At 40.1% G+C, this 12,777-nt stretch overlaps 1 protein-coding gene across 1 annotated transcript in view; it reads left to right on the top strand.

The window, feature by feature from the left end:
• The first annotated feature begins 11,116 nt into the window (after positions 1-11,116).
• Positions 11,117-12,777, top strand: part of LOC108236977 (collagen alpha-1(X) chain-like) — a 4,356-nt gene continuing 2,695 nt past the window's right edge. Inside the window, exons 1-2 of the mRNA XM_017418111.2 lie at positions 11,117-11,264; positions 11,584-11,707. Of these exons, the coding sequence (XP_017273600.1) occupies positions 11,599-11,707 (109 nt within the window). The 5' untranslated portion in view covers positions 11,117-11,264; positions 11,584-11,598. The remainder of the gene's footprint in view (positions 11,265-11,583; positions 11,708-12,777) is intronic.

Raw genomic sequence — 12,777 nt, 5'->3', positions numbered from 1 at the left:
CGCTTGTCTGAGAGGTAGACAGAGGATAAAACTCAGACGGCTTTACACTGTATGTATGAGGTGAAAGTGAAAAGTTTTCCCATTTGTAACCAGAAACAGACTTTAGTTAGAATTTATTTTATATTATTCAATGAATAAAATCCCAAAGTATACAACTTACAGTTGTATACCAACATAAGAGGACAAGAAGATCATAAGAAATGCTCATTATAGACACAAATTCAGACCACTGCCTCAGGTTTGGGTTTGTCTGTATATATCCCAGTTCAGTAAAAAATTCATTTTGTAAAATGAACCACTAGCTGAATTATTACTGGAACAAACATGTTGCACTGAAAGGAAGTCAATGAACAAAAATTGAAAAAATTAACAGAAACAAAAGTAATCTTTGAAACTTAAAAAAGACAACCAACAACCTTTGTCTCTGTTCATGCTGAAGAAGGTAATGAGGTTACACTGGGTGGGCAGGTAACTGGTGACAGAAAAAGGCTAACTGAAACAAAAAAGAAAGAAAAAAAAATTCAACAGGAAACCAAGGTGATTTTGGTAAAATCTAAGACACATGAAATATAAATTTGTGAGAGCAGAACAACAAGATCCCCCCCCAGCAGAATGGACATGATAACGTGATGGAGGGCTTTGAGTACCTTCCTGATCCTGGAGCCAGTGTTGTCTGGGGTATCAGCTCCAGGTAACGTCTCAGAGGAAGGGTCAGACTGTAAGAGCAATTCTAAGACCTTAATGAACAAAGACCACAAGAAACGGGTCATCTTGCCTTGATTTGGGAAACCGGGGAACCCTCCTAGAGTCAGGACTGGAAGGGGGGGGGCTTGGTTCCTGGGGCTTGGGTCCAGCCTAAAAAGGCTAAGGGACACCATCTCTTTCTGGACACACTCCACCTGCAGGGAGAGAAGTCACATTTGGGTGAACCACCCAGCTCACATCCATCCAGGGAAACCACCGAAGGGAGGTTTTCCTGGGCACATCCCACTGGGAGGAGACCCCGAGACAGACCCAGAACTCACTGGAGAAACTATACAGTGTATCTATCTGGTAAAGCCTCAGGATCCCCCAGGGGCAGCTAAAGAGTATTGGTGGGGAGAGGGATCTCTAGGGTTTCCTCCTGGACCTGTAACCTCTGTGACCTGGCCTCAGATACGGAGTAGAAAATGGAACGAGGGAAATAGAACAATAAGATCACACATACACTCAGATAAAACATAGTGGATACACCTGGTGCTCATGTAAAAGTTGGGGTTGAAATGATCATTTTCAGAATTTGAAGGAAAAACAATGTAAAACTTAGTTTCCTTTTTCCCTGGGTGTATGTAATGTGGATAAGTTCATCTACAGGCTGCAGCTTGACCATGTTACAGTAACAGAACTGGTGATGGATTTTTTTTTTAATTAGGGCTTTATGATTCTTCTCAGTGTTACACAGCAGCACATAACTAGCAATAATAAGAAAAACAAAAATATCTAAAAATAGAAGACAAGTCTATTTTTATGGTTGCAGAGCATAATTTTGTGGCACACAGGCGCCACTAAGGGCCCATTTGCTTTTGGCTGTGCCCACACAGAAAGCAGAGAGCACCATGAACCTGCACTTCCCTTCATAGTGTCAGCATGGAGAGGCTTCTTCCAGAACATAGTTATCTACAGAAAAATGATATTTCATTTATTGCACACAATGTACCAAGTCAGCAAACAACACAGTGCCAGGCACACGGTTGTCTACCTTGAGTAGATAACCATCATTTTATGATGACATTCGAGTCTCATATTTTCACAAACACGTGAGCTCTAAAATCAAGCTGCTCATGTCCAACGAAACCTTTTTCACTGATTATAGAGGGTACATTATGTTGCTTTAGTCACAGCGTGAGGCTCAAAGAGTTAGGCTTAGTTTGCTGGAGCTACTGTATGTCTTGTCTCACAGAACATATTGATTTGAGGTAAAACACAAACAAATGAGAAGATTTTTATGAACAGGGAGATAAAGGAAGATGTTAGCCTTTAAGGAACACATAAGAATCCAGGTCTGACAGTAGAATTAGCCATGGTGGTATTATTACCAGCCACTGAAGGGTAAAAGTAATCACTGGACACACATAACTGATCAACTTTTGAAGTCAATTTGATTCAAAATGGCTGATCTTTTTAGTTTTACAAATATTGAGCTTTAATTTGGTGTGATGGCCGCCACAGCTAATCGGCCTTATCCAATGCAAAAATGTCATTAATTTGGTGAAGTTTACAGTTATTGAGCTAATGTTTGATGGAGTAGCAGCTGAGAGTCATTCACAACATACTCTAAGCAGCACTAACACATCTTGCATTATGTCACAATGTCATACGACGCTACACATAACATGTTTTTAATGTTTGACCAAAATGGCAACTCTGTTTTTTCTCAACAAAAGAAGAGCTTTGACTGAAAGGTGGTGGGCGATATGCATTCCTTCAAGGAATGCTACACCTTTAGTTCTCATTTGAACTTTGACATGTGAAGGATTATAGAAATAGAAGTGGCAAGCTCTAAAAAAGGGGTTTGAAAAATAAAAATAAAAACTGCTACAACTAAGGCACTGCCTGGAAATGTCTGGCCTGGTGCACTAAATTAGATGCAGACAGCAGCAAAGTTTGTTTGGGAGGATGGTTTCCATGTTTGATCAAATGTCCTGCCCTTTATTAGACAGCCACTTTGGGAAAGCTGCAGCCATTTAAAAGCTTCTGCAAGAGTTTCCAGACACAGTTCACCTGTCTGTCTGGCACACGACGGGATTCAAAAACCACAGTTTTGTCCAACCACATACAGCAGCAATCTGACCAGAAAGTGACTAGACCAATGTCAACAGAGTGGCAGAAAAAGTGCACCAGTATTAGGACAGTAATTCTCTCTTCCTCCACCACAGAACCTCAAACTTCCCTATTTGGAGACCTTATTTGAAATACAGAACTGGAAATAGCTGAGGAAAAAAAACACAATTGGAAAGTCTTTAAAGTTTTATATGTAACCCCATTCATCTGAATCAGCAGTCCACCTCATGTTGTCCAGCTCCAGTTTGGTGCTATAGAGGAAAACATATACTTAAAGGTTTTAAATGTGACTTAAAGGCAAAGCCCATAACCTTGGAAAATGGTATTTACAGTAGCTCCAGCATTCGGATGAGAAAACTGAGATTCTAGAAGAGATTAACACAGGCTCTTTGTCGGGAAAAGAAGGTCAGAGACCCAAAATAGTCATCAGGCCTGTCCTGGAAAAATCTTCCAGCTAGCTGTCATTTCAGTTAAACCTATACATGCTGCAATTGAAGGGGAGAGAGCTCTGGGAAGTGTATAATAATTATTACGTTAAAAGGGAAGGGAACGTTTTACATTGGGATCTGGTTGGTTAACAGGTCTACAGTCGTGGTCACTGAAGACAGCTGCACTGTGCTGAAATTACAGAGCACAATGACTCACTTTCTTTCAGAGTTTAGGACCACTTGGCTCTGCTTGGGGTTTGGACAAGTTCCCCGGGGTAAAAACAGGCCTTCCTCAGCAAAACGGTTAGGTCATCACAAAAGAAAAACAAACCCTTTGTTCTGCTTTGCAACATGGGCCATTCGGACCACCTGGAAGCATTCAATCAAAGCTTTAAGTGACCTGAGCAATTTAGGGCCAGCTTTATGAAAAATAAATCTTCTAGGCCCTCAGAAGAACATCCTAAATATTTAATCTGGAAAACTGTTTTTGATCTAGTCTGTCTGTAAGACACACAAGTTTTTTTTCTTAACAAAAAGTATTGTTATTAATAGAATTCCAAATGTTCACGCATCCTGAACCTCAAAGTTTTAACACCTCATTTCAGATAAATGCAGATCTAATAGCTCCTTTAAAGATTAGTTAAACAGGGCCATTTTGTGATTTAAAAAAAAAAGCTTAAATTGCTTGTAATTTCATGGTATCATTTAGAAGTGCAAACATTTGGTCACCGTTTCTCAAGCGTTTCTGTCCACTAGGCACAACTCGCTTAAATTTAGTAAATGAGCTTTTCTAAATTTCAGATTTGTTTTGTCTAAATGTCAGGGACAGTCCCAGACCTGTGGTCAGACAGGTTTAATGTTCTATGGTTTGCCTCGCGGTAGGTGATCAAAAGATTCGCTGGAGGCAAGAAATATCTTTGACTCATGCTGTTAGATAGTCTTCCTCGTCTGCAATCGCAGACCTCAAGTGGCTGTGGAAAAACTCATGTAACGCAAATATGTTTGCGCGCAGCATCCACCTTTGGCAGCTAACTTCAAAATATCCAGGAAAAGTGAAGTTTGACCATGTTAGGTCTTAAGCAAACACAATGGGAAGCCAACTATCTACTTGCAAACCATATGGAATGAAGCTCCTGTTTGTTTGTTCTCCTTTTGATTTATTCCTGGATGATCTTGTGTCTGTGGATCACCAGCAACAAACTTCAAAACATCAGCTGTAAGCCACTTGTCTGCCTCTGGGGTGCTTTTTATAAAACAAGCAAACTAAATAAATAAATACTGGTTTTATGGCAAAACCTTGGACTTCTTGGCCACATTTGACATACTGTAGACAGACAAACAGCGTTTTTGCCATTTTTAGAATTCTTTCACTTTCTTAAAATTGATGTGTCTTACTTATTATTGGTTTCATTCTCATTCAAGTTGATTTTTGTTATTATTTTTATTATTATTATTATCTAATTACAAACACAAAACCAGACCAAATACAACCAGGGTGACACAGGCCAACACTTATACTTGATTTGACGTGTCTTGGAGGCTTTTTATCGCCTGCCACCGCACTGTCACACATTATGCTATGTTCTCAACAACAAACTCAAAGCAAAAAACAAGAATAAAACATAAATGTATGCATTAAAGTGACTATTTTGTAACTTGTAACAACAATTAACTCTAGTGTTTGTACGTACATTCCTCACTGTCCGCCCACAAGCTGTGAAGGTGGGCTCCCAGTGCTCCTCCACCCTGATGCTCTGCACTAGCTCTCACCAGGGAAGTCTTCTACGTCCTTTCCTGCACTGTACACCTATGACTGGATTATCATCCACCCCAGAAACAACATTCTTAAATTTGCAGATGACACCACAGCGGTGGAATGTGTTACAGGAGAGGATGAGTCAAGATACAGGGAGGAGGTCTAAAAGCCGGCAGAATGGTGCTTCAAGAGCAAGCTGCTGCTCAACACTGGTAAAATCAAGGCGATAGTGGCAGACATCAGGAAGCATGAAAGTGATCCTGTACCACTCTATGGAAACAGTGACTGCACAGCTGGCAGAGCTGACTGTACGGTATGCCAGTTGTTCGGCAGAAAGATCTGCCGAGTTATCAGTACAGCATTGTTGGCTGCCCCCTGCCTTTCCTGGATGATATTGTCAGCTCCCAGTGTCTCAGCGGGGCAAGGAAAATTTCCTTTGACCCCTCTCACCCTGGATAGGGTCAATTCAACCTTCCTCTTTGAAAAGTAGGACAAATAGACCTACTCCCCAGGCAATGAGAAATCTGGACTTCAGCAATACCTGAAATAGAGTTGTGTAAGAGGAAGTGGAGTTGTTTTAGAAGGGGTTTTTTGCTCCCAAACTGAGTGGTGGAAGTTGAATTAAACTGCATGTGTTAAAAAGGTCATGTGACTGTATTGCACTGTTTACAACAATAAATCACATGAACAACAGAGTTGGCGGTATGGGCACACTGCTGGTCCCATGTCAGCAGGGTGTGGTACCTCCTCTGGCTTGGATCCAAGCTGTTTGATTTGGAACAGATTCATACAGCTGTTGTATCCTTTCCTCCTCCTCTGGGCAACTCTGCTCACAGCTGTTGTAAGTGGACATCAAGATCCAACGGGACAGCAGCAGGTCGGAGTTGATGTCTGAGCTGATCCTGTGCAGGTCCAGTTGGGAAATGACGAGGGGACTGGGCTGTCCCCAGGAGGACCTCGACACAGCACAGGCATTTTATAGACACAAGCGCCATTTTGTTGCTGTCTCAGGAGGGGTAAGACATGCAGGCGCAAGATGTCAATAACACAGGGAGGTGCCATCACAGCCTCCCACTACTATGATATCAACTTCAAACTTAAAAGTGATAAGGAAAAACTTAATTCATGCATTTTAGTACTACTGTTCTAAGTATTAGTTCAGAGTAGACAAGCTGCTATTGTTTATGTAAATTATATAACTATGTGGAATGATTCCCATTTAGACACAGTGGGGCCTACTGTTCCAAGCTGCAGTTAACCAACCCACGCATTGTCCATCAGCCAGCAAAATAAACCTCCAAACCACACTGAAGTAGGCCTTTGGTCCAAACATTGTTTTGGACACACCGTGCGTTAAAATCCATCTAACTTCCTGTGGCCATGTCTTTATATACAGATGTCAGACTCTAAGATATGTGAATTGTGTGGGTCTTAACTAACAGTTTAGCTCCAACACTTATTTTGAGGCAGACATGGCCTGCACCAAATATAGTGAAGAGAAAAAAGACCTGTCTTGCCTCTCTAGAAGTCATTTTGGGGCAGAACTAAGTGTCCTCTCCAGCATTTTGATGTGTAAACATTATGTTCTGGTTGCCACTTTGCATTTTAGGTACAGAAAGTGTCCTTGATATTTATCCCACCTGTGAAAACACTTCTGACAAGTCAAATATAAATTCACTATGTTTCTTTCAACATTCTCACATAATGACAGATATTCTTTTGACTGTGGATTGAGTGATGCTGCCTAAAACAGACAAGGAAACCTCCAATTTTCTTGGCCTTGATGTGGCTGTTTTGTCATTATCCTTAAATACAGCACTCTGCCCACCTATGCTTAAAAGTTAAAAGTCCCACTAGTTTTATTTTTGCTTTGAAATCTTTAAACATTTTCAGAGAAGTTTGTCTTCTGTTCTTATATTGCTTCATTTTTACTCTGCAGTAATGTGGAATAGAACTTAATAAGGCAGAGAAAAAGACAAAATCAGAAAATTATAAATCACCAAAAAAAGAAAAGCAAAATCTATATTTGTCCTTATGACCTTTTCAGAAGATTGAATCCACGTGTACTGCTTTGCAGTATTATTTGTCTGGCTGAGCCCTTTGGATAATATTAGTATCTGGCAGATCTAAAAGTCTGATTTGCTCTAAACCAAGTTGTTTCCAGCCAAGAGTTGAGTCAGAGCTGTCCAGAAATAAACCTATGGCAAACTATGGCAAAAGAAACAATCAAATCAGAGGAAAAAGGGGCCTCTTGTTTTGGTTGACTGGCAATAAGGAAGTGCTAACTTTGTGTTCAGCACCTTCAGCAGAGAGCCTGTAGATAGCATCGCAAGCAGCCGGTCAGCACAGAGTCCCAGCCATTTCCATCTTATCTTTTTAATTATGTCGTAAATTTATTATTTTTTAAATTCTGAAATATGCCAGATTATAACAGCTATAATAATGAAATTGTCAGTGTATGAGCAAAGTGTATCCATACCAGCTGAGGGACACCCCACCATTTTTCTGTCATTCTGGGACTCAAACTGTTGACCTCCCAGACGCCAACCTTGATTTTTCAGTTACTTTTAAACTTCCGGCTCCAGTTGGGTCTATGTTTGTTTTCAGGACCCTGTAATTTCCCCACCAATCACTCACAAGGGCCCCCGTCAAGTCTGCCATTCATAAAGTTTAAAGTAGTCCTTAGTGGTCCGTGGAGTTTATTGAAACATTAAATTTGTATCCGTGCAGTGATGGTGTATCTTTAGATGTTGCTAAAACTCACGTGCTCGGTTTGGTCTCTTTACATCAACCGCCAATTATGTTCTGCTCTTTTGGGTGTGGGTTGAGCCTCGGTCAGCACGGCAGAGAAACCAGAAACATCAATTCCTGGGCAGCGGAGCGAACAAAAACAGACAAAATGCAAAAACCTTCTCTCCAAACACTGTTATCATCGTAGACTACAAGCACAAACATCACTAACATTGCCAGTAAGTATGTCCAGAAGCACTCTCTGGGGAATTTAGCGAAATCCACAGGCTGTTGTTAGGTACACAGGAAGGCCTGAACAACAGAGAGGACCTCCAAGAGACAGCTGCTAAACTGATGGAGAAAGTTTGCCTTGTCATGGCTTCCCATGCTTGTTTTTCCAAATCTGTGGTGCATTATAATTGCTAAATTATTAGGAATTCATGCTTGCAGAAACTTCTCACATCTTGTGAATGATTTAAAGTAAAAAAGTTAAATCTCACAGTAAGATATTACTTTAGCAGTATTAACATCAGTATTCGGCTCAATAATCATATTTCAATTTAAGTAGTCAGATAAATGCAAAGTAAGGAATAGGATTTTTTTTTTTTTTATCACAGGACCGCCACTGATCGGAACTGTCACATAACCCACACATAAAATAAATCTGATCCTGAATCAGGAGGTTCCAAAGGCTCGGTTTGCACTCGCTGACTCTGGGCGTGTTCCTAATTAGCTGTGCTTACTTTGGTAAATTCAGTAAAACCATTTAATGTCATATCTCAAGAGTGTGAAGTGACATGAAACCTAAGGCATGTGTGTGTGTGTGTGTGTGTGTGTGTGTGTGTGTGTGTGTGTGTGTGTGTGTGTGGTTTACAGTGAGGCACCCACGACAATATAAGAGCAAAGTGACGTCACCACCATGCGTTTTAAGGCCCTTAACCTAAATCTAATGGTTATTACAATGAGGCCTGTAGACCACATCAAGCTGCTGCGGGGATGTAATGAGCTCAGCAGAGAGAGCTCCGTCATGCACTTTTACAGGCTTCACTTCAGCGCTGCAAGCACAAGAACAAGGCCCATCTCAAAGACGGGCAGTGGGGTGTGTTGAAAATAAAAATATCTGCTGCGAGGTTATAAACAACATCTAAATTACACTTCTAATTCAACTGTACCTCATGCCAAAGTTCACTCCAAGGCTCAGCATGAATGCTTCTGTCCTTCACAGTCTTGTCTGCAGATACAGGCTACTGTTTTACTTTACTCTGCTTTAAGACATGAATCATTGTTCTCAGAACATGGAACTAAAAATGGAGGACCTCATCCACTGTGGTTCGAACATGTTTGAGAAACATGAATAAGCTGAAATTATCCGAACCAATAGACATATAAAATCCCAACCCCACCCTCCTTTGCTCTGTCATTTCATCTAAATCTGACTGAAGCTAGAAAGGCTGGGCCTCCTCTAAGTACATAAGCATAAAGAGGTTTTAAATAATGTAGCATAACCAGGAAAAAACATCAAAACTGCTGGCACTCTGGTGGAGCATTCACAAGCAAATCAGCCAAAATAGAAAAGCTGGATATTTGCTCAATAAACATTTCTTTCCACAGCTGATGAAGCATGACTAAACATGTTATCAAAACATTTTTAAAAAGAAAAGTCTTGCGATGATATTACTGGCTTAAAAGTGATCCTCTCCCAGCTAGACTTGCATGTGTCCATTGTAACGCAACATATTTTCATCATCACAAAGTCTCAGGTGCTCAGTCTCTACCTTTGTTGTCTCTCCCGACTTCATAATGAGCCGCATTTCAAACATTTGGAAATGAAGTTCACAAATTACATTATTTTTATTTGACAGGTTGAGTGAACTTAAAGAATACTTGCCAAACGTGATTAAGTGCTTTAAGCCAGAGAAGGTAGCACTTTGGAAAATTACAGATAATTTGGTCTAATTTACAAAAAAAAGAAAAAAAGAGAAAAAAAAGAAATAGATGGGGGGGATTCAAACGAGCCATGTTGCAGAGAATCTTTAATTAAACGTGCGGTAAAAGACGCCTATCACAGTCACGTGTAGTATACTGCAGACGCCTCATATAGAAACTTGGTAAAGCCCTCAATCATGCAGCTCATCATCATTTCAGCAAATATCCCCATGCTTCCTGTGTGATATATGTGCATTATAAGAAGACATGGACTATAAATGGATGTGCATGGTCAGAAAGATTTTGAAATGGGACATAGACTACCCTACACGTCGTTTATGGCCACTCGTGAGTTTTCGAACATGTGATTATTTGGGTGTATGCATTTCCTATGTGGCTGGAGTGAAGTTGAGAAATTACAGTTGGAAGATCTCAAAGTAAGTAAGGTGGAGTGTGAGGGAGGATAACGGGATGACAGAGCTGATTGAGGAAGTACATCATGACAGCAACCAGCTTTAATGGAACGAATAGGACTGAAACCTCTGATGATGTTTGTGCTTTAAAAGGGCCCAAAATAATGCTTAACCACAGGGGTAGGGCCCCTTCTCTTCAGTAGCTCCGGCCATAAAATGATGCTGTACACCAGTGAAATCCTGCCTTCTAGTGTCTGAACATGAGTACTGCACAGAAAGAAGGCGTCACACTGAGTGGCATTCACAAGGGTCCACAGATTCAAACCCAAATATATTTTTTCCAGAAGATCTTTATTTAGTTTTATTAGCTGTTTTGGGGGGGAAAACACTTGCCAAAAATACACAAGCTAAAAAAAAAGTGTGAATTAGAGCCTAAAATAAAGGCCACTTTCTCCCATTAGCCACAATAACAGTTCAAACAGGCAATGGATTTCCAAACTAAACACTTTAATGAAAAACATAAATGTTTGCTCCTCGAATTTTGTATAGGTTAAAGATCTAAAAGCTCTGATAACTGTGATCCACAGCAAACCTAGACCCCGAACAGTCAGACAGGTGAATTAAGAAAACTTTTTTTAAAAAATGAGACTAAAACAATACATCATTAGTGATTTTTTGTTAAAGCTCCAACGTGTCCTGCTGTCTATTTTTCAAATCTGATTTGACTGCTTGCAGACGCTCTCATGTTAATTCTTTGTTTCTTCCAAATATAAACATTCCCCAATAATTTTAGACGGAGAACATCATCAACTCGTTCCTTCTGCGTGCTTGCTTTTGTTCATTTATTTATTTAATTTAATTTATTTATTGCCAAAATGGTCTTGATGAGAAAAAGAAAAATGTGATAATCATGTGTCTGGATATTCGAGGTATGGAGACACCCTGTTGTGACATGCCCCCGTTGGGCAGATCTGTGTGCTAATTACACCCTAGCTCTGTGGAGGGAGGTACTTGCTTGGTGAGGTTTTTTTTTTTTTTTTAAATGATGTGAGGGGTAGATATGGTATAAAAACCCTCATCGTTGTACTGGAGAGCAGCATATCCTCAGTTGTGCTCCTACCCTAAGGATATACAGCAGCATCAGGAGCTCACTGGTGCTGAAGAGATTTGGTTTTCCTCCCCTTGATACCGGTATGTGTGATTTCTCTTCCTTTCTATATTGTTGCATCTGGGCAGGAGTGTGGCAAAGGTCTTGGCTTTGTTCAGCCCTTACATTGTTGGAGAAACAAGCAAAAAGTTTGATTTTTGAATGCTTCACAAATAACATTAGAAGAAAATCTAGGTTTGTGTAATTTGAAGACAAAAAAAAAGCCAAATTTACCCGTTCTTATTTGCTCTTTACTGAGTCTTTGCAGGAATTTACAGCCTGAACGCTTAGCTAAAGACAAAAAATGTAAGCTTGCATGCAGATTCACCGGCAATTCTGACAGCCCTCTTCTTTTCCCTGCAGTTTTGACCTTGCAAGATGGACTTGCGTGTGGCGAGCATCCTGCTCCTCGTCGTGGCCTCTGCAGCAGCCACTGGAAAGGGATATGTGGTGAAGAAAGTGGTGCCCTACAATGTTAAGAGCCACAGTAAGTAAACACAGCCTCTCAGCTGGTGACACTTACCAGCAGTCTTGCCACAGCTTTAAATCTTGAGGCAATAAGCTACTTTGTTGTAGGCAATAGGAGCACCACGAAGATGCTGGCCACAGCTGCACATCACTTCAGAAACTGAACTCCACTTTACTCACAGCTTTGCTCTGATTGGCTGCAGCTCTGTGCCTGCCTCTCCAGTCACAGTGTCTGTTTAGATGGGATATTCACCTATTTAATCTGTGCAGAACAATTTTTCCTGCTGACAGTGATAAATGTCTCATAAATATATTTGCTTTTTCTTAACACTTTTTTACACAATACACATTTAACCTCATAATCACACAAGTGTTTTATATTTGTTTGTTGTTTGTTGGTTCATATTATCCTCTGGAGTTCTGACATTTTAAAGAGTTACAGAAACTCACTGCATTTAGTGTGCCTGAATGGCAGACATTTGAATTTTATATTCTTGCTTGTATATTCAACGTCAAGCCAGAGTTCGATTATTCACAATTGCATTTTTGCTATTATTTTTGTAAAATAATAAGATCCAAATTCCCAGTACAGTCAGAGTCCTGCAGAAATAATTTTGCTACAGTCTAAAAGTAGGCAATATTTAAAAAATACAAAGCTTTTTTTTTGGATGTATATGCAAAAACATTTCCTTTTTAAAAAAAAAATGCATTTATAAAAGAATAAATTGTTGCATTTAAGTGAATTAGCACGCTGCTATTTTTATTATGAGAAAGTAGCTGTTAGTGTATTATTTTTAGTTCGACGCAGCAAATTAGAACCCTGTCACCCAGCAGTACAGTTTGTTTGGGTGTGCCTGCCGAACACAAAAGTAAAAACATCTGTTCTTCTTTATCCAAGCTAAGCCCAGATTAGCCGAGGAGTGAGCCTTTTACACACAGTGGGACCACATTAAGGGCATTGGGCAGCAAATAAAGAAATCCTTTTCGTTTAGATGCACTAATTTACATTCAAGTCACAGAAGGTACTTTGAAACACCTCTAATTTTACCAAAACTTTGCAACTGTATCATAATGACGACTTAAAGATAT

Source organism: Kryptolebias marmoratus, linkage group LG10 (assembly GCF_001649575.2).
Source record: "Kryptolebias marmoratus isolate JLee-2015 linkage group LG10, ASM164957v2, whole genome shotgun sequence".
NCBI lineage: Eukaryota > Metazoa > Chordata > Actinopteri > Cyprinodontiformes > Rivulidae > Kryptolebias > Kryptolebias marmoratus.
This window is presented reverse-complemented; position numbering and strand designations above follow the sequence as displayed.